The sequence below is a fragment of the Telopea speciosissima genome, chromosome 11 (assembly GCF_018873765.1).
Source record: "Telopea speciosissima isolate NSW1024214 ecotype Mountain lineage chromosome 11, Tspe_v1, whole genome shotgun sequence".
Classification (NCBI taxonomy): Eukaryota; Viridiplantae; Streptophyta; class Magnoliopsida; order Proteales; family Proteaceae; genus Telopea; species Telopea speciosissima.
Window position 1 is genome coordinate 44,909,626 of NC_057926.1, and position 25,436 is coordinate 44,935,061.

The following is a 25,436-nucleotide window of genomic DNA, read 5'->3' on the forward strand; positions in this document are numbered from 1 at the left end:
TAAAAAAAAAAAAACAAAAAAACCAACTCTCCAAGGTCTCGGTCCAACTCGGTTTTTGGGCTGGGCGAAACCAGTACCGAAACCGAGTTCTCGAACCATGCTTCAACCGTCGACCAAGAAACAAGCTAACAGCAACTATCGAGACCCAATGGTTTCATGAAAGGAGAAGATATTCAGCAACAAGCCCACATGAAATCAGCCGCATACGGTCAGGAACAAATATAGCAGCTGTGGGCATTAATCTTTATCTTCGATTGATCAAAAAACAGGGTATATCATCTTAGCAAGGGCAGTAGATGAGATTGGTACCCAGCAACATCAGAAAATCAGTAGCAGAAACATTCAACTAAAGCAGTCCCCAGGAAAGAAATCATATAAAGCAGCAAATTGAGAGTTTTAGCAGATCAACGAGACCAAATCAGCAGTAACCAGGGAGATATCACGTTAACGAATCCAGGGAGATTAGCAGATAAGCAGTAGCAGTTACTTCAAAGATACTACTATATAAGAAAAAAAATTTAATCGAAACAGCAGAAACCCTAGATGTTCTTCAACTAGGGTTTTATAATTTTCTTTCCTCTTCTTCTTCATCACTCTGATACCATTTGACAAAAAATTATACTAACCAGAATCTGAAGAAGAGAAGAGATGGGAGAGAAAGGGAGACTGTCTAGAGAATTAAAGTCGATGCTGAAACGATATTAGGCACAAATAAGTGTATCTCCTGCTTCTGGCATAAATGAGTGTTTGTCATAGTTTCCCACTAAGTCAAACTCCTATTTGGACTTTGATTTTTCAACATTTGATAGTGTCATTGTGTTTAAATGGCCCAAATTAGGCTATATACCAACTTTCATGGCCAAACTAAGTAAAAAACCCACCAAAACTATCATCCGACCTCAAAAAAAAAAACCAACTTGCCAAGATCTCGGTCCAACTCGGTTTTTGGGCTGGGCGAAACCAGTACCGAAACCGAGTTCTCGAACCATGCTTCAACCTTCGACCAAGAAACAAGCTAACAGAAACTATCGAGACCCTAGGGTTTCATGAAAGAAGAAGATATTCAGCAACAAGCCCACATGAAATCAGCCGCATATGGTCAGGAACTAATATAGCAGTGGTGGGCATCAATCTTTATCTTTGATTGATAAAAAACCAGGGTATATCATCTTAGCAAGGGCAGTAGATGAGATTGGTACCCAGCAACATCAGAAAATCAGTAGCAGAAACATTCAACTAAAGCAGTCCCCAGGAGAGAAATCATATGAAGCAGCAAATTGAGAGTTTTAGCAGATCAACAAGACCAAATCAGCAGTAACCAGGGAGATATCACGTTACCGAAACCAGGGAGATTAGCAGATAAGCAGTAGCAGTAACTTCAAAGATACTACTAGATAAGAAAATTTTTTTAATCAAAACAGCAGAAACCCTAGATCTTCTTCAACTAGGGTTTTATAATTTTTTTTTCCTCTTCTTCTTCATCACTCTGATACCATTTGACAAAAAATTATACTAACCAGAATCTGAAGAAGAAGAAGAGAAGAGACGGGAGAGAAAGGGGGACTGTCTAGAGAATTAAAGTCGATGCTGACAGCCCCCCCCTCCGCCCCCCCCAGCCTTTATTTATATCTGAAAGAGTGCATAGCAACAGATTCCTATTTGTAATAGGAATCATAAATAGAAACTAGTTACAACTCAAATAGACTAACTTAGAGAACTTCTAAACACATTAGGACTCCAAGACACCAAGTCACGATAGGAGGGAGAACCCCCTATATCGTGTTACATACTTACATTAATTAACAAATATTAGGAGCGAATAACTGATTTTGTTGTCATTGTTGTCTTTGTCCACTTTTGGTTACACACAAGGTTTCTGACAAGGATGATTGGCGTCAAAATAGTATTCACCAGATCAGAGTGAGATGCAACAACAGTTTGTGCACCATGGTAATCGACGGTGGTAGTTGCACCAATGTCTTCTTTGAAGACGTTCGAAACTCGGTTTATAAACAAAGCCGCATCCTAACCCCTACAAAATTGTGTGGGTGAACAACACTAATCTTAAGATCAATGATCGATGTTTGCTCATGCACTCTATTGCCGGATTGATCGACAAAGTGCAAGGTGATGTCCTACCCTCAAAGGAATGTCACATTCTCTTGAGGCGTCTGTGGTTGTTCGGTAAGAAGGCTCAACATTGTGGTTATGAGAACACGTATTCCTTCAAACACGGTGGATTCAGAATGAAGTTCCTCACAGCTTAGGACCTTCTGGCAATCAAGCTTCAAAGGACAGCAAAATCTTTTCTCCTCCAGTGTGTTAAGTCAAATGATCTCCTCTGTCGTTGTCCAAACTCGACGGAGTCGAGTTCTTTTTAGAGGAGAATTGATGCAGTAGCACTCAAGGAGTTACAAAGGATGGTTCTTTGGAAAAGATTTTAGATAATCCTTTGTAAGGGATTGGCATCATGTTATTTGGGAAAGTTGAACAATGTCTGAAAATTTAGATAGTTTGCTAGTAATAATTGGAGCCTCTCGATCCCTATTTAATCCTCTTTTTTATGAATAAAAATTCCATAAAAAATGGAAAGTAGAAAAGGGAGGGTCCATTGGATGTTTCTGTTACCTTCCTTTTCAGGTAGTTGTCAGGGATGCCATGAACTTTTTGAGGATAAGTTACTTCCAGCTGGCAGAGGGTGGGCCTTGGTGCAACAGTAAACGTTGCTATGGGTTTGAGTCTGGAAACAGCCTCTTTACAAAAGCAAGGGTAAGGCTGTGTACATTATGACCCTCCCCAGACCCCGCAGTGGCGGGAGCCTCGTGCACTGGGTACGCCCTTATTATTTTTACTTCCAGCTGGCAGAGTTACCATATATATTGGAGATTGACTTCTTTGAATTTGAAAATGGGTAGTTTTTGGTTCTTAATTCTTAAATAATGCATAGGAATCAGATGCATCGACCAAATATTCTAAAAATATAGTTAGTTTAGTGCTTCACATATTCATCAGTTTTTGGCCTACAATAGTTGCTATTTTTGAAATTTTCAATTTTCTGGTAATCAGTGGAGAAGGTTTATAATCAAAGTATCATTATTATTCTTGCAGGCAGATACAGATAAAGATGGGCGCCTAACCTTGGCAGAGATGATTGATAGCCCATATGTATTTTATAGTGCTATTTTCAATGATGAAGATGATTATGATTACCATGACGAATTCCGTTAATTTCAACCTAGGTGAGCATTGCGGGTTTTTTACTGCCCCTTGAGAAATGGAAGAGTTTCAGTTTGTTGTGGTTATACTATTCTTGTTTCAGAAGTTGACTCAGAAAGCACATTCTTTTATATGAGCATGCTGTCCACTTCCAGATTGAATTCCACAAACATCCTAACTTGGACATGTTCAGCATGTTTGTGGACAAGAAAGTGCCTTCCAGCTGCCCTTTTTTTTGATCTTTTAAATATTATTTTGGTTCCTGTGATCTTTATGATCTTGTACCAAATTTGCCAGACTCACACCTCTAGAGTTCAAATTCTTTTTGTAAGGTTTCTGGGATGTAGTGTCACCAAAGACTGCCAACAACATTTTCATTGTGAACTTGGTGTTCCTGCAATTCCATCAATGGTGAGTGCCCCTCCTTTCCTTTTCGATTTGCATACTTTTTTGTACTCTCTTTTGCAGTTTTGCTTCCCATGATCATGACCACCTTACTTAATCTGTTTGTTGATTCTCCTGCAGAGTTGTGTCTGTAGTTTAAATTCAGTATTGGTTGGCAGTCCAGGTCTCAACAAGCATGTGAACTTGGGTCTGGTTCTTTCACCCTTCTTAGGGTTTACACTTATGATAGCTGTTTTTCTTCAGGATATCTACTTTCTGTCAAGCATCAAGCTTAATATATGAGTATCATAGGATATTAAATACACCCATTTCCCATGGGCATAGTGAAAAACAACCTTCTGGTTTCCACTTTTGTATGGTGTCAAAACTGGTTGGTTAAGAATGACTTGAAGAGAAATCTAGTTTCAGTTTGAGAGCATAGTTTAATTTTCTGTAACTGATGGATGGACCCATGTGGAGAGAAGAATCCAAATTCCATGGCAAATCCTGCAACAACCCTTAACCCCCCCCCCCCCCCCAAAAGAAATAATTAACAAAGTAGATATAATTTTTTTGAGGCTGTTTGTTTGACATCAAATGCTTGGAATTAAGATGAATTGTTTTACTTACCCACTTTCTTTAACAGTCTTTGGGCATAAAAAATAGTAGCCACCGTTGTGGTAATCCCTTCTTTCTACTATTATGAAACAATCTCAGTAGTTAACATTTTTTTAAGCCCATTTTATGATTTAAAAAGGGCATACTGTTGGCGCAAACTCAAGGGTTTGTGTGATTCCTGAACCACTCAAGAAGTACTTTACCCTTCCCTAAAAAGTCTGAGGACACATGGAATTTAATTTTTGAGTCATGTTTGTACTGGAAACTTTTGGGTGGGGGGGAGGTTGTAAAGGGAAAAAATTTTGCTGCTATACTTGTGGCAGGAATGCTACAAGGCTAGAAGCCAAGGAAATGGAATAAATCACTTCTGCTTTGGATTCATAAATACCCTCCTAGGTTTTAGTATTTTCTAAAATACCCTTTAAAATCCCATTTCCTTGGTTGCCACCCTTATCGTAAGAACATTCTTGATACTTGTGTAGCAGCAAACTTTTGTTCGGGAAAGGGGGTGTTCAGGCCGGGCTTTTTATCCCCGAAAACTTTAATTGTTGATAGGTCTTAATGGCCATTTGTCAGTTTCTTTGGATCTCTATCCCATGCAATTCCCTGTCCGGTCCAGCTACCCTAGTGCCCCTAACAAGGGAGGGGAGGGGGCAATGACCATTCCACCCCTGCTTGAACACTTTGCCCGTGTGTGAGTGGCCCCCCTCTCTTATTATTGACACTAGAGAATTGAACCGGGTAGGGAATTGTAGGAGATAATTTTTCCTGTTCCTTCAGGTTCTTTGCTCCTTCAAAGGAAATTCATCCAAAAGTACAAATGGGATGGGAGGGGTTACCTCGAATAACTATCCAACGCAGTTGACTAGATTTCTGGCAACCATCACTGAAAGGACATGGACCCAGTTTCTCATCTCCAAACCCTTGGGTTAGCATGAGAAAATATATTTTTGACCCTACACAATAGTGGGTGAGAGTTAATGATGACACAGGGCAACATCATTAATGGAGAGCATGTTTTTAGTGCACGATATCAAAACGGGTATAGGCAACATGCAAAACCGATACGATATTGAAATGGTATCGGTCTGGATCGGTTGTATCGGATAAAATTACCCTTGATTTTTTTTTAAAAATGAATTTTTTGACCATTTTACCCTTTGTCCGTACTGTGTTACCGATATGGTATCAACATGATATTGGTATCAGTGACTAGCAAAATCGATACGTATCGTCCGATATGATACCGATACTTAGAACCATGATGGAGAGTGAGATTTTCTCTAGAAAAGAAAAAGAAAAAACTGGTGAAGCACTTAATTCATAGGTCTTCGTTTGTTTATGCAGGAGTATGGATGGGATAGTTGAATTAGTGGGTCCCACGTGTAGGGTGGATCAATAGGGAAAGAGATAAGGAATGGACACATTGGAGCATCGCACTTTAATTTCGTTTGGCTAGGTGGAAATATTTAGGAGAGAGAGAAGAGAGAGAAATCCATACACTGAGGAAAGAGGAGAGATCAGGTTCTCGACTGAGCTTCGGAATGAGGCGAGATGGGTTGCATTTCAACTCACAACTCCAACTCCAACATCTTTTTCTTCCATTTTTTTTTAATTATGCAAAGAAAATAAATTAAATGAAACTAAGAAAAGAGAACAAAGTTCAGATTATCAATAAACGTTTCCTTAATACCTTTCTCTAATTTGTGAACAAATGCCTAATGCACTTGGTAGCTTGTGCTGCATAAAAAGTCCATTTCTACCCAAGACCTCCTGTTTCACATCTTCATTTCCCCTTAATTATCAATAAAAATAAAAAAAAACTTTCCCTAATCTTGTTTTGGCTTTAAGTGACGGATGATGGATTATCAACCTATCATTTTTAAGTAATATTACAGACCCAAAAGTATTAATTAAAGTATTTTCATATCATACAATAATGAAAATAAATTCCCAGCCAGCCAAATTCCGACTCCTTATTGACGCAATCAACTAGCTCTTTGCGATTCTTTCTATCCCAACTTCAATGTACCTTGCAGTCCTTGTTGCAATCCTTTGATTTCTTCTTTCTGGGTGGATCCTACTATAATATACAAAAATCACAATAAACTTTTGGTTGAAAATAATAAATGAAACCCACCCTACCTCACCTGAAGAGTGATTGGAACTAGCATCATAAAAAATAATAGGATGATTCCCAGAACATAAACTCTGATAATCATTTAGAGAAAGTATCTTAGAATTAGAATTCTCATGTAACAAGATAGTAGGCTTAAAAATCTATAAATCAAAACTCTACATAGAGATATTATGCATTAGAGCAAACAGATTAGGTTACTTGTTCTGGAAAAGACAATAGTTCCTATGCAACCAGATAAAATAGAAGGTAATTTCTACTACAGATAGAATGACTACCTTATCGTGTTTTAGAGAAAGATGGAGTCAAAATCAAGTCTTTAGAATATGAAATAAGAAAGAGCTTGGAGGTGTTCTGTCCTTAATCTTAGTGGCCCTGCTGCTCAAATTCTTTTAGAGAAATCACAAGGCAAAAGGAGCTGCTAATCAGAATCCAATTCATTGCAACAAAAAATACAAGCTCAATAAACAGAATACGAGAAGGTTTTTTTTCAGTTTTAAATCCAACCACTAAGACTTTCCACAGAACGATTTTGAACTGATTGAATATTAAGCTTCCAAATAAAATTCCACATCGACCTTCTTCTCTTCTATTATAGTAATAATATTGTCATGAGACGACTAAGTTAGGAAAACTGTCGCATAGTAGTGAAAGGATCGGATTTTGTCAAGGGACAAATGCAAATATCCGAATGAGCAGTGTATGACTTATCGGAATTCTAGGAATGGATTCGATCATAATTGGGCGAAACACGTAATAAATAAAAGTTTGATTCCATTCTCCATTATAATTTAGCTCACAAACCTTAGAAAACAACCTATTGGGAGTTATATGCGAAGGAATGCAATAAGCCTCCAAATAAGGAATCCAAGGGTCCTGCCAAATGGAGATGTTTTGTATTATCTCAAACCCTCCAATAGACCATTTTTCTAAGGAAAGGAATAACACTCTTAATACTAGACTAAATCAAAGAACCAAACTTCCAAAGAGACAGAGGCCAGGATTCAATAACTCAGTATTAAGAAAATACTTAAATTTGTTTTAAGAACCTGTGCCCATAGGAAGACAAACAATAGACCAAGATACTTCATTTCACTTTTTTGGCCAATCTCAAACCTTTCCAAAATACATATATCTTGTTGGTCGGCCAATTATGGCTCTCGAAACTGAATCTTTTTTTTGTGGAACTTTGATTGACTTAATTTCAATGTCATTGTATCCTCATTTGAAAATTAGGTGGTCGAGTTGGATCCCCCTTTTAAAATTAGGTGGTTGAGACATGATTTTAATTATCTAGGTTCTGGAGACCTTGAATAAGGTACTTTAGTTTGGGGAAGGGTTTAGAGTTTTGGGCTTAGTATCTAGGGTTTTGGCTGATATTGGGAAATTCTCTTTCAATTCTAATAATTCACCACTTTTTAAAATATGTTCGGTAAAAAAAAGCTATTTTGTGGTTCCAATTTAAATTTTAATATTGTTTTTTTTTTTTTTTTTTTTGGGATTTTATAGATTTAAATATTTTTAACAAACTCATTATAATAAATAATTGAACTTTCCTACGATATTTCTACAAAATTTTTATGTTAAAGTTTTTTTATTATTTAATACATTTTTTGAATTTTAATAATATATACATATATGTATGTATATTTTTCAACTAGAAAAGTATATATCTAATTTCAATGGTTAGCAAAAAGTTGTTGCAAATAGTAGCGGTTTTTTTCTACTAAATATTATTAATGGTTTCTGTATTTATGGTCGCTAATTTATTAACATAGATTACATGCATATACATATAAATATATTTATGTATGGTTATATATAATATTATAATATTATTATTTTATATATATATATATATATATATAAATTGCTAGCAATAAATAATCAGTGTAGGCATCAACCATTGACACATCAAGACGTACAAAGTATACCTGTAGCAGTAGCAGAGACCTCTCAAGTATGGGGACAAAAACATTTATCAAAGAGTCTTGTTGCATAAACTACCGAATCGTTGATCTATACAAGATTACCATAATATTCATGCCTATATTCTTGCATTATATTCAGAAAAATATTTATCATGACAACCCTATGAACAACATGCCCAATACAATCCCTAATTGTGAATACTTTGAGGTAGAACTTTAGGATATATAACACATCACACATTTAAAAAAAAATGATAATAAAAATTAACATGTTTAATTAAGATTTGCTCAACAAACACATGTAGAACAATAGTATCACCACCAATGCAAAAAAAAGCAACCAATCTAGGAAAACCCTAGAAACCCTCATATTAAGGGACCACGTATCCTAATAACCGGTTGATTTGCTTTTACAAAAGACTATGGGGAATCCAATCCAGGAAATTAAACCCTCGAAACCCGAATAATTATCACCTCCAATTCACGGGCACCTCCAATTCCTCTAATAGGAGGGAGTGAACCCTACCTTGGGCAGTGTTTTCGGGCAGGGGGTAGGGTGGTCATTTCTGCCCCCATGTGAGGAATTGGAGGAATTGGAGGGGGCAGCGAATTGGAAGGGATAATGATTCATATTATCACCTCCAATTCGCGGACACCTCCATCCCCACCTTGTGCAGTGTTTTCGGGCAGGGAGTAGGGTGATCATTTCTGCCCCCATGTGAGGAATTGGAGGAATTAGTGGGGGCAGCAAATTGGAGGGGATAACGATTCCTAGAAATCCTAATATTAAGGGACCACGTATCCTACACATTGTATTGGAAGTAGAAATTTAGCTAGATCGGTATATAACTGGTTCATTTGCTTTTACAAAAGACAATAATACATGAGTCTATGGGAATCAGAACTTTAGAACCTTTATTAATAAAAAGGGAAAGCATATACAGCTAATGGTTAGCTTTAGGGGTGCAAGTTTGGCCCTATCAACCCGAACCCGCCTTGACCCGCCCTGAGCCCGAACAGGACCTAGGCTGAGATATCTTGGCCCTAAGGGCGGGTCAAAGCTGAAAATTTCTAACCCTGAGTCAAGGTCGGGTCGGGTTAGGGTTGAGGCCTTGGGCTGAGCCTGGCCCGGCCCGGCCCTACCCTATTTTAAGATATACTATAACATATATATTGATATAATATATATATTATAAACTTTAAATGTCACCCACATTTTGTTATACAATATATTGCATACGAAGATAATAAATGATATAATACATTTTATTATAGTGTTATTTTACGTAAAATTTATAATTTTCTCCCCGGCCCAGTTCAGCCCATACATTTCTCTTCCCCCTCCCCATGATTAGGGCCAAACAGGGTCGGCCTAGCCTGACCCTAAGGGCAAGTCATGGTTGGGTTTTTCAAGCCCTGAGCCAGGGTCGGGTCGGGCCTGTAGCTAAGGGGACTTAGGGTTGGGCTAGGGTTTTATAAAACCCGACCCAACCCGACCCCGTTGCAGCCCTAGTTAGCTTGAACAATAGCAAATTGGTAATTGCCTTTACAAAAGAGATAATACATGGCCCCGGCTAGGGTAGATAGACCTGATCCTCACCCACAACTTTATTACCAAAAATCCCACAAGAGAAGACGTAAAAAGCATTGGCTTGTTTGTTTTTTGGGGGGTGGTAGACCTAAAAAGCATTGGTTTGGCCCTACATCATGAGAGGCATTAGGTTCTGCAAGACAATTAGACAATAAAAATTTACAAAAAATGCCATCAGTCAAAGTCTCAAATCTCATTTGGTTGGATTTGAACTTTGTCCTTTGTCCATGGATATCTTTTGGGAATGCGAGTGGGGTGCGCGGCTCTTGCCCTTAGACACAGGGTTATACGAAATGATCGCCGCATCTTTGGAGATTTCTATCTTTCCATGGGGCGTGGTCATGGTTGAGGTATTGGCATCGTATCACCCATATCAGGCGGGTGATACATATCAATTTTTCTAGTCATTGATCCCAATACTATATTAGTGATATGATGCGGTCAAGTGATAAAACAATTGAAAAACTCAATTTTTAAGAAAAATCAGGGGCATATTTGTCTGATTCGATCAATCCATGCCGATACTGTGCACTAAAACCATAGGTGCGCATGACCTAGGTGCAAGAGCCACAAGTTGCACGCAACAAGCTAGGTAGCGTTCTTTTCTCCATATCTTATACACAAGTAATTCAAGACCAGATTATGTCCTTGTACAAGTATCGTCCAAGGCCCACCAGGGCCACTCACATGGAATCCACTCCTCTTGTGAGTCCCACAATAGATTCCATATGATTGACCCTGGAGGGGCTTGGACGGCACTTGTACAAGAACATGATCCTCGCGACCGCTAGGTTGGTCTTTTGTTTTTTTTTTTTTATGATCGAATATTTAATGTGCTTGCTTACGTAACTTTGATGATGTCAGATGTCTTGTAGCTCTCACGTTTATGGTTCACAAGAACACTTAAAAGTTGAGGTCACCAGGAATTGAATAAGCTAACTTCACAATTTTTTTTGAAGGTGATCAATAGTCTTAATGGATCAAACCTTTCAATTCCTTGGAGAATCTCACATATCATTGATGATTGTCTAAGATTGGCATCTAGTTTTCATTTTGTCTCCGTCTCTCACACTCTTAGGTAGTTTCTTTTGGAGGAGTCTTCCTTTTTTGCTTGTTTTCCTTCTTTCGGTTGTTTGTTGTACTCGTCTCCCTAGAGGTTTTTATCTATAACATCCACCAAAAAGTTGGTGTTTAAATGGGCCAATATTTATATGAGTTTGATCATATAATATTAATTTATGTTGGACATATTGGCTTCTAGCCCAACAAAGATGTGGCTTATATTTGTGTTTTATAGGGAGGGGTCTATTGTAACGCCCAATATCGCCCGTATCAAGCGATACATACCGGTTTTACTAATCAAAGATACCGATATCGTGTCGATATCAATCAGTGTTATGGTATGGATAAGGAGTAAAATGGTAAGAAAACTCATTTTTTAAGAAAATTCAGGGATAATTTTGTTCGATACAGCCGTGCCAAGCCGATACCGTATCAATATCATATCGGTTTTACATGTTGTCGATATCCGTTCCGATACCGTGCACTAAAACCATGCTCTTAGCACTAAATTAAAAAGAAAAAATAAACGACTTAAATACCTATGAAGTTACGCTAGATGAGTTGGGATCCCGTTCTTGTATGAAAACGGCTCACAGCCGTTCAGATGGAACCACTCTGTGGGACCCACATGAAGTGGATTCTATTTGGACGGCTGTGAGCTGTTCTCGTACGAGAACGGGATCCCCCTCACGCTGGACAGCTGGAGCTAAGTATCAAGAAATAGAGCAGACCACTTTAAAAAGAAGAGGTACGTGTGTATGCACCATGCAGATGTATCTTTTAAAGTGATGGGTTTTTTTTTTTTGTTTAATAATAAATGCGAATGCGTTTAATACGTGGAGTTCACAAAATAAAATAATAAAAAAAAGCAAAACGTGTTAAAAAAGAAAAACATATTCTACTTCTCTTTTGGAGAGAAAATTGTGCACAATGTCAGATCAAAAAATAAAATTGCATACTCCTTCACATATCACAGTCTATGTGAGGGGGGATGATATGTCATAAATGCCCCTCCCTTTATTGTTTTATTTGGCTCTCCTCTAATCGTGGTGAGAATTGAAAGGTCTAGCACAACAAAACAAAGGGGGTTTTGATCATTTCATAGGTGAGACCCAAGTGGGCCCCTTGTGAAATGACCATACCCTGCCTCCCTTGTTTTTGCGGGGTTGAAGAAGAGTCAGATCCCTTATTGTTAGATTTCAAAAAGGGTTCCCTCATTTGCCATTAATTTTTAACTGACTATATTCAGAGTGTACTAAAAAAGAAAGAAAGAGGCCGGGCGCTTCCCATTTGTATGGTTTAATTGCCGTCAACTACCCAACTCGAAGTCAACCTGTTGCAATCATAATTGTCAAGATGTCTAGGTGACCCAAGGCGTTGGAGATGGTCCAAAATCAAGGCAACACCAACTAGACGTCCAAGGCACCTGGACGCCTAGACGATGCCTTGACAACTATGGTTGCAATCCTTGATGACCATTCTTGTTGTACCAGTTCTACTGTATGCAGGGGGATTCAAGTATCCAAATCAGCTGGGGTTGATCCGAATACCAGCCAATCTGGCTCTGTCGATTTGCTTCCAAAACCTTTGTTTAGGACATAATTCATCAGGTTTTGGCCTATTCGGATCAAAATTGGCTATACCAATCTGATCCGATCCCATATTTAATAACCGCGACTAGGTGCCTTATTGGATCGATCTGTGGCTAGAATCTGGACCAGGTTCTTGTATAATTAGAACCATTCTGGCCTTAGCTGCACACATAGATGGAATCTATTCACTCTCTTGGATTCCATCTGTCCGACTAAGGTTGTACGTACGAGAATGGTTGTATAAAGGAGAAGGTTAACTCTAGTTAACTAAAGTTAACCTTAGTTAGTTATAGGTTGGTTACATGTATCTATCAGTATCTCTTTCTGTTTTACCAACTTGTGTTTCAGTTGTACACGTCACCCTGGAGCAACACCTGTACTATATATATTTCACTATTCATCATTTAATGAAATCATGAGAGGTTACAACATGGTAATCAGAGCCCTCTCACGGTTTATTTGCAGTGCACGGTTTCCCAGTCTTCTACGTAGAGGCGGAGTATCGCGCTGTTGCGGCCACTGCTACTGAGCTAGTTTGGTTGTGCTCTCTTCTAGGTGAGTGGGGGATGTTTCTATCTTCAACACCTGTCTTTTGGTGTGATAATGTGGAGGCGATTTATCTCACGGTCAACCTGGTGTTTCATTCACGTACCAAACACCTTGAGATTGACTTTCATTTTGTTCGTGAGTTGGTTGCATCCAAACACCTCTCCGTCCGCTATGTCTCCACTATTGACCAAGTGGCTGATGTTCTGACAAAAAGTCTCTCTCGTACAAGGTTCATATTTCTACGTGACAAGCTTGTGGTCGTTGATCCCCTGCGCTTGCGGAGGCATGTAAAGGAGAAGGTTAACTCTAATTAACCTTAGTTAGTTATAGGTTGGTTACATGTATCTATCAGTATCTCTTTCTATTTTACCAACTTGTGTTTCTGTTGTACACGTCACCTTGGAGCTACACCTGTACTATATATATTTCAGTATTCATCATTTAATGAAATCATGAGAGGTTACAACAGGTTCTTCTCGTGCGAGACCCTGATCTGCCCTCATAATTGGCAGGCCGGGTCTGGTTTTAAACCAATGGTTTTACCCGAGCTAGACTAGAACTCTCTACCTTTAGACCACATTTATTTTTTATTGAAACAAGGTGACATGTACAGTACAATTAAGGCTATATATAAGATGAGTTACATTGGCATTTTGAATCCAATCTCAACTCTCCTTCTGCAAAAACCCTTCTCTTCTCTTCAGCCATGGCTTCCTCGGGGTCCTCAAGCTATATGATCTATCATCCTGAAAATCTAAAGATATCTGATATTTTCAGTATCTTAGTGTTTGGTAGAAGCTTGGAGGGCTCGGGGATTGTAGAATGTAGTTCTCAGGAGATCAAGGCAGCTGAGAGTTTGTTGGACAACTTTATAACCCTTCTCAGTTTGATCCTCCAGAAGATATTTATATGGATTAGTGGACCAATGGCTTTACTTGGTTTCATTATAGATTTCACCTTGAATCTCTTTGCACTTAATGGTGGCATCTTAGGATTGCCTATTCGCATTATTACAGGTCTTCACTCTACCATGTTTCTATATCATATCATTTTTTAACTTTGTGTTGAAACAACTACCATGCATGAACATTTTTAAACTCTCTCTCTCTCTCTCTCTCTCTCTCTCTCTCTCTCTGTGTGTGGAAGAGACTTCTCTACTTCCAAGGCGGGATGTACTTTCGTGCGCCCAACTTTGCCCCCCATACAAGGCGGCGAAAAGTACCGCCTTGCCCCTGCCTGAGCGGGGGTAAGGCGGTACTTTTCGCCTGCCTTGTATGCTAGGCAAAGTTGGGCGCACAGAAGTACTGCCCGCCTTGGAAGTAGAGGAGTTGGCGCCTTGGAAGTAGAGGAGTCGGATCTCTCTCTCTCTCTCTCTCTCTCTCTATGTATGTATGTATGTTTGTCTATATGTGTGTGTGTGTGTGTGAAGACTAAAAAAATCATATGTGGTCCTTGTATTTTCTTTTCTTTTGCCTTGACTAAGGCTTTGGGATGTACCCAAGGCACGAGGCTCCCACCACTGGAAGATATTCAGATCCTCTACTACCAAGTTGCCCGGCAGGACCCTACTGCCAAGACATAGCAAGACGGTAAATGACCACCTTACCCCCACTCAGGCAAGGCACTCAGGCAGGGGTAAGGCGGTCATTCCTCACCTTGCTGTGTCTTGGTAGTAGGGTCCTACCGGGCAGCTCGACAGTAGATAGAGGATCCAAATTGTACTGCAAGGTCTAGGGAAGGTCATAATGTATGTAGTTTTACCCCGTTTCTCGAAGAAACTGTTTCTTAAATTGAACCCATGACCCACTAGGTCACAATGGAGCAACCTTGCAACAAGGTCCACCTTCTTTGTCTAAGGGTTTGTGGTGCCTTTAGCTTCTCGTTAATTTGATTTGTTGATCTCCTGCCTTTCAGCGTTGTTTTTGTTTTTCATTTTTATTTTTCTTAATTTTTTTATTCACTCAAAAACAAAAATTACTTAAAATAAAGATGAAGCTATGGTTTTGCTTTTCCGGATTAGGAAAGACCTTTGTTTTGCTTTTGTCTTGATACCATCCTTTAGTTGTATAAATTTTCTTTTTTCTTTTCAAAAAATAAAAAAGATGAAATTATGGTTGCACATGCATGTTTAACAAATTTATAGTGGAACCCACATCCTTATGACACATGTCTTTTAAATAGTGTACGTGAAATTTACCCCCGTTGGTCAAATTATGTGGGGGTGAATGTTTACGTACGTGAACGACTCATAATCGTTCAAATGGAACATTTCATCAGATGGAATATTCCCATAAAATGGATTCCATCTGAACGATTGTGAATCATTTACGTACGCTCACGTACATGAAGATTCTGTACACTCGTCAAAGTAGGGTTTAATGTGTGTTTCTTTGTGAAGGGTCACTAGTGATTACGAAGCGCGACTCTGCTGATTACCAGTCAATAATTGGATGTATTGATGATCGGAAATCTCTACAGAACTCTTACTTATCCAGCCTTCCAATGGTTAAGATTCTGATCCATGGCATACAATTCATCAATCCATTGGATCTTTGCATGATGGCTTCTAAGGTTTCTTATGAGAATGAAGCATATGTGAAATACATTGTAACTAACTACTGGAAGGTATAATTTATGTATCTTTTATTTATTTATTTTTCTTTTTTTGTTTTTTTCTTTTTTGTTTGTTTGATGAAAAGACGAAAATTTATAAAATTACGCAGATAAATGTTCACAAGGATCAAAAAAACATCAAGTAGTAGTATTCTGAGTTAACCTAACATAATACTTTTTTCTTTTGCTACTCGGGTTGCAAGAACTTTCCTATTATGGTCCAAGCTAGCAACCAAAGAAATGGAATAATTCACTTTCCCTTTGGGTTCACAAATACCTTCATAGGTTTTAATGTTTTTCAAAATACCTTTCAATATTCCATTTCTTTGGCTATGAGTGCAGATAGTAGGAAAGTTCACTCTCTCTCTCTCTCTCTCTCATAGACACATACATATCTGTAGGAAATTGATTGCTGTACAATAGTTCTAATTTTGGTTCTATGATATGCAGATGCATTTTGTGGGATTCTATAACTGCTGGAATGGTAAGGTCCTATCTGTTTACTTTTGTCCTTTTGGGGTTGTTTCTTAACCTAATGAGAGGACACTGAAATAGACGAGTTTGGATCCTCTACCCGTATACGTAGGGGGTGACAGCACCCCCACATGGGTGGGATTTGGGTCCTTTAAGGCCTGGGGTTGAGCAGCCATCGTGCTGTGCTGAACTCACAGGCCACCACATGGATTTATTGTTCAAAATTTAAAAATGTCAGGTCACGGTCTATCAACCATTGGATTTGCATCAAATCCGCGTGGCGGTCTGTGAGTTGAAACCAGCACAATGGCTGCTCAACCCCAAGCTGCAAAGGATCCAAATCCACACGGGTGAGGGCCAGTGAAATGGGATGGAGATTCCACTTCATTGGCCCTCATCATATGGGATGGCACCCCACAATCCACATAGGTAGAGAATCCAAACTCGAAATAGACTGTTGATCTTCTTCTTCCAAAAGTTATAAGTCTTATGAAGGTTGTGTACTTATGATGTAACAAGTAGTACCTTAATTAATTGGAGAAAACCCAGTTAATTCATAAAAACTGAATATATATATAGTATCTTGCAGGGTCTCTAAAAAAATCAGATACCCAAGCTTTCGTGTTCTGCGACGCGCCAGAAAATGCAGAGATGATTGTTGTTGCATTCCGTGGCACGGAACTATTCAATTTCCGGGATTGGGCTACCGATATTGACCTTTCATGGCTCTCCTTGGGAGAAATTGGAAAGGTCCATGTAGATTTTATGAAAGCACTTGGCCTTAAAAAAGATGCAAAGGATGCTGAGACAGGTTGGCCAAAGGAATACACAGGAGATAAGGTGTTAGCATACTATACCATAAGGGAGAAACTAAGACAATTGCTAGAACAAAACCCAAATGCCAAGTTACTAGTAACTGGGCATAGCTTAGGTGGTGCACTTGCAATTGTTTTCCCTGCTATACTTGTGTACCACCAGGAAAACTCCATCTTAGATAGATTATTGGGGGTTTACACCTTTGGCCAGCCTAGGGTTGGAGATAAGGAATTTGGGGATTCCATGGAGAAACAGTTAAATGGGACTTCTAGGAGGTATTACAGGGTGGTTTATAGATATGACACTGTTCCTAGGGTTCCCTCCAATGGTCTGATCTTACATTTCTCCCACTTTGGAGGTTGCATCTATTACAAAAGCTGGTACAAGTCTCAGGTAATTGATGAGCTAATTAATATGAACTTCATCAATTCCTTTTTTAATGTGGCTAACCCTAATTCCATCCAATTATTTTATTTTATTTATTTTTGTTAATAATATATATTTGTTTTATGTTATGGGAAATTAAACAGATATTAAAGGAAGAACCAGACAAGAACTACTTCAATCCCTTGTTCTTTCCTTCTCTGTACATAAATGCATGGTTGGACTTGTTTAGGGGTCTGTTTGCTGGCATCAGACATGGGAAAGGCTTTACTGAGAATTGGACCTCTATTGGGCTTAGGCTGTTTGGGCTCTTCATTCCAGGGTTTGCCTCACACAGTCCAAGGGATTATGTGAACACCACAAGGCTTGGGAACATAGAAATAATGGAGGAGGAGGAGGAGGATAACATATATGATTTGAAAAGGAGTACTGTTGCAGTTTGAAACTTAGTTGATGCTGTCTTGCTTGTATTTCCTTCTATTTAAATGTAATATGATTGATGTTTCTGTCACCATAGACGACGGAAAAGTTAAGGTCTCTCTAGGAAGATCTAGATTTCGTTTGCTCTAAGTTCCTTCTTCCTTCCATTTTTGACATATAGTTTCTCTTTCTGATGGCAATGGCAAAATTAAGTAATCTATCTATTTGATTCTATTGGTTTGCATCCCATTTGGATATGCCTGGAAGTTAATCTTGCTCTCTTTTTTTTCCGTTTCGATTATATTTCTTTGCTGACCTTTAATACAAAAAGAGGATATTATATGTGAAATTTCTTGAGCCACTATTGGAATCTATAAGAGGTACTCAAGAAATATTTAGAAATTTTTGTGAATTAAAGGTAAAAGTTGTGCATACCGGCACTGTGCCCAGCCTGAGTTTGTTTCAATTCTCTCCTACCACTATAGAAATGACCCCCTGCCTTCTCCCATGTCACCCCCATTGGATACAATCGCTAGCTCTAGGAAAGCTAGCTGCATGCCCAACCCTCTCAAAAGGCCTGTAAGCAAAAGTGGCTAACAAATGAGGTGGAATAGTCACCATCGCAGGGTTCACAAACTCCAATAAGGTGTTTTTAGTATTTTCCCAAATGACTCCCGTGATGTCTTCTCCCATCCTCTCCTGAACCCATTCATCGTGGGTGGATGGAAACTCGATCCTTTGCTGATAAGACAACTCAAAGAAGCGAAACGGAACTTTGATTTAAACAAGACAATAAAAGCTCAGCCACTACAGTGAGAGTCTGAATCCATACAACCATCACAAATAGTGATCACATGATCCCCAGACTGTAATAAATGGTATTCAGCCCGAGACATAAGAGAGTCGTCAGTAGAAATAGGTAGAAGAATAGGAAAAAGGCAAGATCCATAACCCACTTTAGAATGGTTTAATTAATCTAAGGCTGTGTTTGGTATGCATTCATGGAATACATTTCAGATCGATTTTCCATTCTAAGATGAAAAGAAATAGTTGATTTTATTGTTCGAGAATGCAAAATCGACCTAGAATACATATCAAACACAGCCTAAGATAGCAAGAAAAGTTGATTCTGAACTTCTATTTGTATAAAAAAAAAAAGAACAAATGAAATACATAGTTATGGCCGCAATAAATAGAACTCAAATACAATTCTGTAGTCAATAGAAGTTGGGAACAAACCAATGACTCAAAAAAATGGTCTGGTTTGATTTTAAAACCATGAAGTTGGGAACTAGTCTAAGGTATGTTTTCAACAAATTCTTAAATGGACTATTAAACTAATATAATCGAATATTTGGTAAAATAGTATATGAGACAATTACGTGTCAAAATTGAAAAACTAAAATAATAAACGACTTGGTAAAATAGTACACGAGTGCTTTATTGAGCAATCCAGATCGTCTACGGCCTGCCTACCCGTAGCGGCCAGAGCAGGGCCCTGATGAGGCGCGGCGCAATGACCGCCTTACCCCTGCCCGGTGCCTTGCCCGAGCGGGGGTAAGGCGATCATTGCACCGCACCTCATTAGTGTGCTGCTATGGCCGCTACGGGCAGCAGGCCGTAGAGGATCAGGGTCCTTTATTCAGAGCTTTGGCTTAATTGCAGTCTTGCACACCCAATAGCAACCCCTCTCTAGGAGAGAGAGAGAGAGAGAGAGAGAGAGAGAGAGAGAGAGGTTTCCAAATGTGTGAAATGACACTTTTCTTTCTTGGGTGAATTGACTCTGCTAATGACAGGCAATGAAACATTAAATTCGAAATTATCGGAAATTTATCCTCTCAAGTGTGGTGCCCAGTTCACCACACTTAAGAGTTCAGTCGTACACCCAACAGTTAAGAGGATGAATAGACGTCACTGTCCATGGTTTTACGGTTGGATTCTTTAGTGTGGTGCATTACACAGCACTTGAGAGGATGAAAATCCGAAATTATCTCCATGGAACTTCATTCTGCACGTCTGAAACCAAAAGGGATCTTCTCAATTCCCATGTGAAAATGATAGGCATCTTCTCTGGGCACTGGCTGTAATCTCACTCATCTGAGTTACTCTCCCTGCCACAATATGGAAGGAAGGTTCCGAATTCCAGCTTGATCCTTTTCTTTTTTGGGCCTATTTCACAAGTCACAACAGAACAGAAAATGAGAAATGGATGAAAAGATAAAAAAGGACAAATAGTGTGAATCAGGTCTTCCTATATTTACGGTTTATTGATTCAGCATCTTGATATCCTTATGTACAAAATGGAAACTCGAATCAGACTCTTCCAATCCTACATTTGGGGGAGGGGGATGTTTCTCGTTGGATTTGGGCTATGCCATTCTCATGGTTGGGGGAATTTAGCTCGTCTCCAAGGAGCCGTGCTCCCAAGATGCTGTCAGGGGGCATCCAGCGGTTGAGCTGTGCTGCACACATCTCGGCGCATGCCTAAGGCATTCCCTACACCCTGGAGACCATCCTAATCATCCTGAGTGGGGTGGGGGGAGGTCAGGATTTGCAAAATGGGTAGGGTGGTCGCTGGTTGCAGCAAGGGTGGGGTGGGGGTGCAGTCAAAAGAGGAGGGGGCTTGGAGAGAGAAGATGAGAGTCTGGATCATGTACTTGTACAAGGACAGAAACTGTTGTCCTTGTCCAGTGGCTATATGACACCTGTAGAAGGGAAGAGTGAGACTAAAGTTCCGTTAACTTCTCATCCATATCAAAATTTTAATTTATTAATTCTCTCTTTCTTATGCAAAAAAAATAAATTAATAAATGTTTAAATATGTATGCACGTCGTCCAAAAATTCCACCAGCACATCCTACAATTGACAATTCCACATGCACCCCTTGATAATTTCATATTTAAGCTCCCATGCAGCAGGTAGGGGTGTAAATGAATAGCCGAAATTCGTTTTCGTATCTGTCTCCGTATCTGTTTAGCACTATTCGAATCCATCCGAAAGCTAAAGGGATGCGGATACGGATAGACTATAGCTATTCGAAAAACTATATTTACATGTAAACGGATAAAATATCCGATCCGTTTCCGTGTCCGTATCCGTTTGGCACTATCCGAATCCGTCTGATAGTTAATCGGATGCGGATGCAAATATAGCACTATCTGAGCCGAATCCGATCTATTTACAACCCTAGCAGCAGGTGGCCTTCTCACCAGAATGGTAGGGTATTGTGGTAATTATGCCCTAGCGAGGGTATAATTGTACATTACATTCTTCAATTTCATATTTGTTAGTATTTAACGCTTGATATTAACAGCATGACTTAATTATGGATTAATTTGAAAAAATAGGGAATGCACATGGAATTATCAAGTGATGCATGTGGAATTGTCAGAATAACAGGGGGTGCAGGTGAAATTTTTGGATGACTTAAGGGGTGCATGCATATGTAACCCTTTAATAAATGAACCTCTTCATTTAATATCCAAAGACAAAACAAGATTTTCATTGTTTTTACTCCACAGGCCACACGGGGTTCCTTCTTCCCCCCTCCCGTCTCCTTTATCTCTCTCTCAACGCCATTTGAGCTCACCCCGAATCATTATCCTCTCCTGTTACTGTACGGTGCAGTACTGCATCGTGCGGCGCAGCAGAGGCCATGTGGCACAGCGGGCCCCTCATGGTTCACATGACCTCTACAACCGCTGCACGATGCAGCACTGCACCGTGCAGTAACTACATAGGATGAAAATTCAGCTCCCCCATGTTTTTCTTTTGCTTTCTTTCATAGTGAGATATGTTACGTTATCGGAATTGGCTTCGGGCAGTTCCAAAATCGATACAAGATTAATACTTATCCAATAGGATTAGTGAGAAAGGGGATATGTGGGATGCTTCTTTAATAATCAGATTAATTGATCGAATCGCTTGGGCACATTTCCTCTGTAAAAACATCATAATTTCCTCTATTAAAAGATCTCTACTTGATGGTGTTTCGTGTGCCCTTTCACAGGGCACCGTGAAATAACACCTCTATCCCCTAGTTAGATACTCAGATGTGCTCTCTTGTTGGCCTAGATGCTTGTATAGACTAAGCGACCAAGTAGAGATCTCTTGCCCATATAATCAAAATAATTTGAATATGAATTACTATTATATCCCTCTCAAGATATATCAATAGAAATGAATGTTTTACTTTTATTGAAAAAAAGTATATCATCTATAAAAAATAAAGTTACAATTTTTTTTTTCAACTAAATTTGATTACAAAAAAGATTGATAAGGTGCCCTTGTACAAATTCCTTTATGCCCTTCTCGCATAAAAAACAATGGAGCCCACATTCACAATATCTTCTATTGTAATCATCAGGGCCCATATGTATGATAACATTTTCCAACCCCTTATTTGTGTAACATTCAGATTCTTTTTTTTTTTTTTTTCAAACTTGCTTAGTGATACCAAATTTGAAAAGTAGGGACTCTTTGAGTAATTATCAAAAACATCGGAGAGGTTCCCTAAATTATCAGAAAGATCAGGGAAGATCAAAATAATTTATTTTTATTATTATTAGTAGGAAATAATAATAATAAATTTTAAACAAGATTCTTGTAGTTTATTAGGATCCGATATCAGTCATATGGGTGACTGTTCTCACATTGATTTACAAAAAAGATTTGATTCAGATTGATATGCTCTAGATTCCGTCCTCTCACTCACTTTATAAATTGACTGATTCATACAAAAGGCTTCAAACCAAGGGAAAGATTGTTTTCACATGCCACAATTACAAGTTTGAAGGACGATACGGGTGTTCACTTTCTCAAAATTGACTCCGTATAGCTTGTAACGGGTTGATTAATTAATCGTCAAAAGAACAATAATTGGTTGTTGCATTTCAATTCAATTATTCATGTGATGTAAAAGTAGGCTAAATGCAACTATCGAATCTTGGATCCGTCTGAGAACCATTTCAATTTGAGAATTTAAAAACAAGTTCTTGTGAGATGCGTACTATCTTCAATTATTTCGAGTTTTTTTAGAGTTATTTTGTCACTTGATGAACTGTGTTTTTGGACTGAACTTAACATGTAGATAAGGTAGCTATCCAATTTGCCTTGTGTTAATTTGTGTAGATTTTTTCTAAATAATATATTCTCTGAACCAACGGCAGAGATTACACCAAGTATCTCTCTCTCTTTCGTATTAGAGGTCCCCACACCCCACTCCACCGTCACCAATATCGATAATCCTTTATTTATTAGAAAACTTCCAAAACAGGCCGTGCTGGAAAGAACGTATGCATGGTTGATTGGTCATTGGAATCTGATCCACGTTTATTGTCTGCCTTCATTTGTGTAAAATTGTACTATGGTAGTGTAGGTAGGGGCAGTGTAGGTAACCCTCTCTCATTAAAAATTAACCAACTATATTGAGTACTCAAAAACAAAGAAAAATATACTTCCAATTTTTATGGCTTAATTGCTGGTCTGATCTTGTCCGGTTTAAAAAATCATGACATCAAAGCAGTCTACTTGGAAGATACAGGTTGGGAGAATTAAGAAGACACTTCAGAGGTTTGACGTGACTTTTTAAGGACATGAGAAGAATTGATTAATGAAATATTATTCCGTTGAATATTTTGAAACCTTGTAGTGTTCTACCGTGCAACCCTGAAAAGTTGTGTTGCTTCTTTGAACAGTTACAAATCTTTTTGTGTCCCTGAACAATCATGCATGTTAAACCCCTTGAAGTGTCTTCTTGACTCTTCCGATCTGTATCTTTCAACTAGGTTTCATTATAGACGACCATTATTGTTATATCAGTTCTATTGTTTGCAGGGGGATTCAAGAATCCAAATCAAACCGGCCGAATCAACTGGGGTTGATCCCAATACCAGCTAATCTGACTCTGTCGATTTGCTGCCAAAACCTTTGGTTAGGATAGAATTCATCAGATTCTGGTTGATTCGGATCAAAATTAGCTAGACCAATCCGATTTGATCCCAAATTTAATAAGCACTGTTGGGTGCTTTATTGGATCTTTTGCTGGAATCTGGACCAAGTTCTTGTATGAGAACAATTCTCGTATGGCCTTAGCTGCGTAGATGGAATCTACTCATTCTCTTAGATTCCAACTGTACGAGAATGATTCTCGTGCAAGAACCTGATATGCCATCGTTGGGTCTGGTTTTAAAACAATGGTTTTACCCTAGCTAGACTAAAGCTCTCTACCTTTAGGCAACATTTTTTTATTGAAACAACAATTGCCTTTTTATTTGCAAGGTGACACTGCAATTAAGGGTATATAAAAAGATGAGTTATATGGGCATTTTGAATTAAAAACAAAACTATAATATCCAAGAAAAAATTGGTGTTTAGCGGGACCATTATTAATGTGCGTTGGACATATGGGGTCATTAATACACGTGAATGACGTGCAATAATTATGATTCCTTTTTGGATGTCAAGAAAAAAAATTTTAAAAAAAATGAATTTACGTTGGGCATATGGGGTCATTGGTACTAGGATGTAAACGGATCGGATTCGGATCGGATACGGATCGGATGCGACGGAGCTCTGATATTCCCTGGCCGAATACGGATACCTCTAAACGGATTCTGGATGCGGATCGGATTCGGATTTTCGACCATTCGCTTACATATCCGCCTTGTGTAACCTGGACCTTCCTCCTACTAGCGGATACAATTCTCTCTCAATCCATATCTCTGGGATCATGATTCTCTTTCATCATATTCTAACTTGTTTAATCTTCAAAAACCCTAAAAATCATTATTTACTTAATTTTTTATTATTAAGTATTCGGATTTTTTGGACCGATTTTAATCGGAGTATTCGAATTATTTTCCGGATATCTCTAAACGAATACGATGCCCTAAACGAATACGGATGCGAATTCGGATTCGAATTTCAGTTATCCATTTACATCCCTAATTGGTACACATGAATGACGTGCAATAATTATGATTCCTTTTTGGATGTCAAGAAAAAAAAAAATTTTAAAATGAATTTACGTTGGACATATGGGGTCATTAGTACACGTGAATGACGTGCAATAATTATGATTCCTTTTTGCTTTTTGGATGTCAAGAAAAAAAATTTTAAAAAAAAATGAATTTACGTTGGACATATGGGGTCATTAGTACACGTGAATGACGTGCAATAATTATGATTCTTTTTAGATGTCAAGAAAAAAAAAGTTTAAAAAAATTAATTTATCAAGAAAGATAGGGACATGAATCAATCATTATATTATTAAATTTTTTTTTCTTTTTTATTTTCTCGGCATTCCATCCCCGATCAAACAATTGTAACTCTCAACTTTCTCCTTGATATTCTTAAAAAATAGTTATTTAATGTCAAAAGAAAGAAATTAGAAATGTTATGGGGAGAAAATGTTGTGTCATGGAATTTTATCTTACATCAGTTGTGTCTTGATCATGGAATATCCATATAAGTGACGGTCAATTTTCATATAATATGATGCGTTTTAAAGGTGTGCGGTAAACCTTAGTTAAATTAGATAGTATCGTGACATGTGGGGTTCATCATGGACTGTGACACTTCATTGATATCAAATGTTGTTGGTATAATTTCACAGTGCAAGCGTAGATGTTATATGCCATGAAATTTA

The 25,436-nt window shown here is 38.4% G+C and overlaps 2 protein-coding genes across 3 annotated transcripts in view; both read left to right on the forward strand.

The window, feature by feature from the left end:
* LOC122646352 (calumenin) overlaps nt 1-4,063 on the forward strand; it is a 36,601-nt gene extending 32,538 nt beyond the window's left edge. The window contains exons 6-8 of one of the 2 annotated variants that reach the window (XR_006330597.1): nt 3,109-3,240; nt 3,512-3,627; nt 3,742-4,063. Coding sequence is in view for 1 of the 2 variants with exons in the window: in XM_043839899.1 (XP_043695834.1) it covers nt 3,109-3,228 (120 nt within the window). In the remaining variant the exon portion in view is untranslated. Of the gene's footprint in view, nt 1-3,108; nt 3,439-3,511; nt 3,628-3,741 lie in introns of those variants that run through there. The other variant, XM_043839899.1, reaches the window with a different exon arrangement.
* A 9,688-nt stretch (nt 4,064-13,751) lies between these two features.
* LOC122645191 (triacylglycerol lipase OBL1-like) lies at nt 13,752-17,810 on the forward strand. Its single transcript, XM_043838523.1, has 5 exons — nt 13,752-14,096; nt 15,479-15,705; nt 16,144-16,177; nt 16,757-17,376; nt 17,514-17,810. Exons 1-5 carry the CDS (start codon nt 13,787-13,789, stop codon nt 17,808-17,810), a joined length of 1,488 nt encoding a protein of 495 aa, XP_043694458.1. The 5' UTR covers nt 13,752-13,786.
* Nucleotides 17,811-25,436: the final 7,626 nt, after the last annotated feature.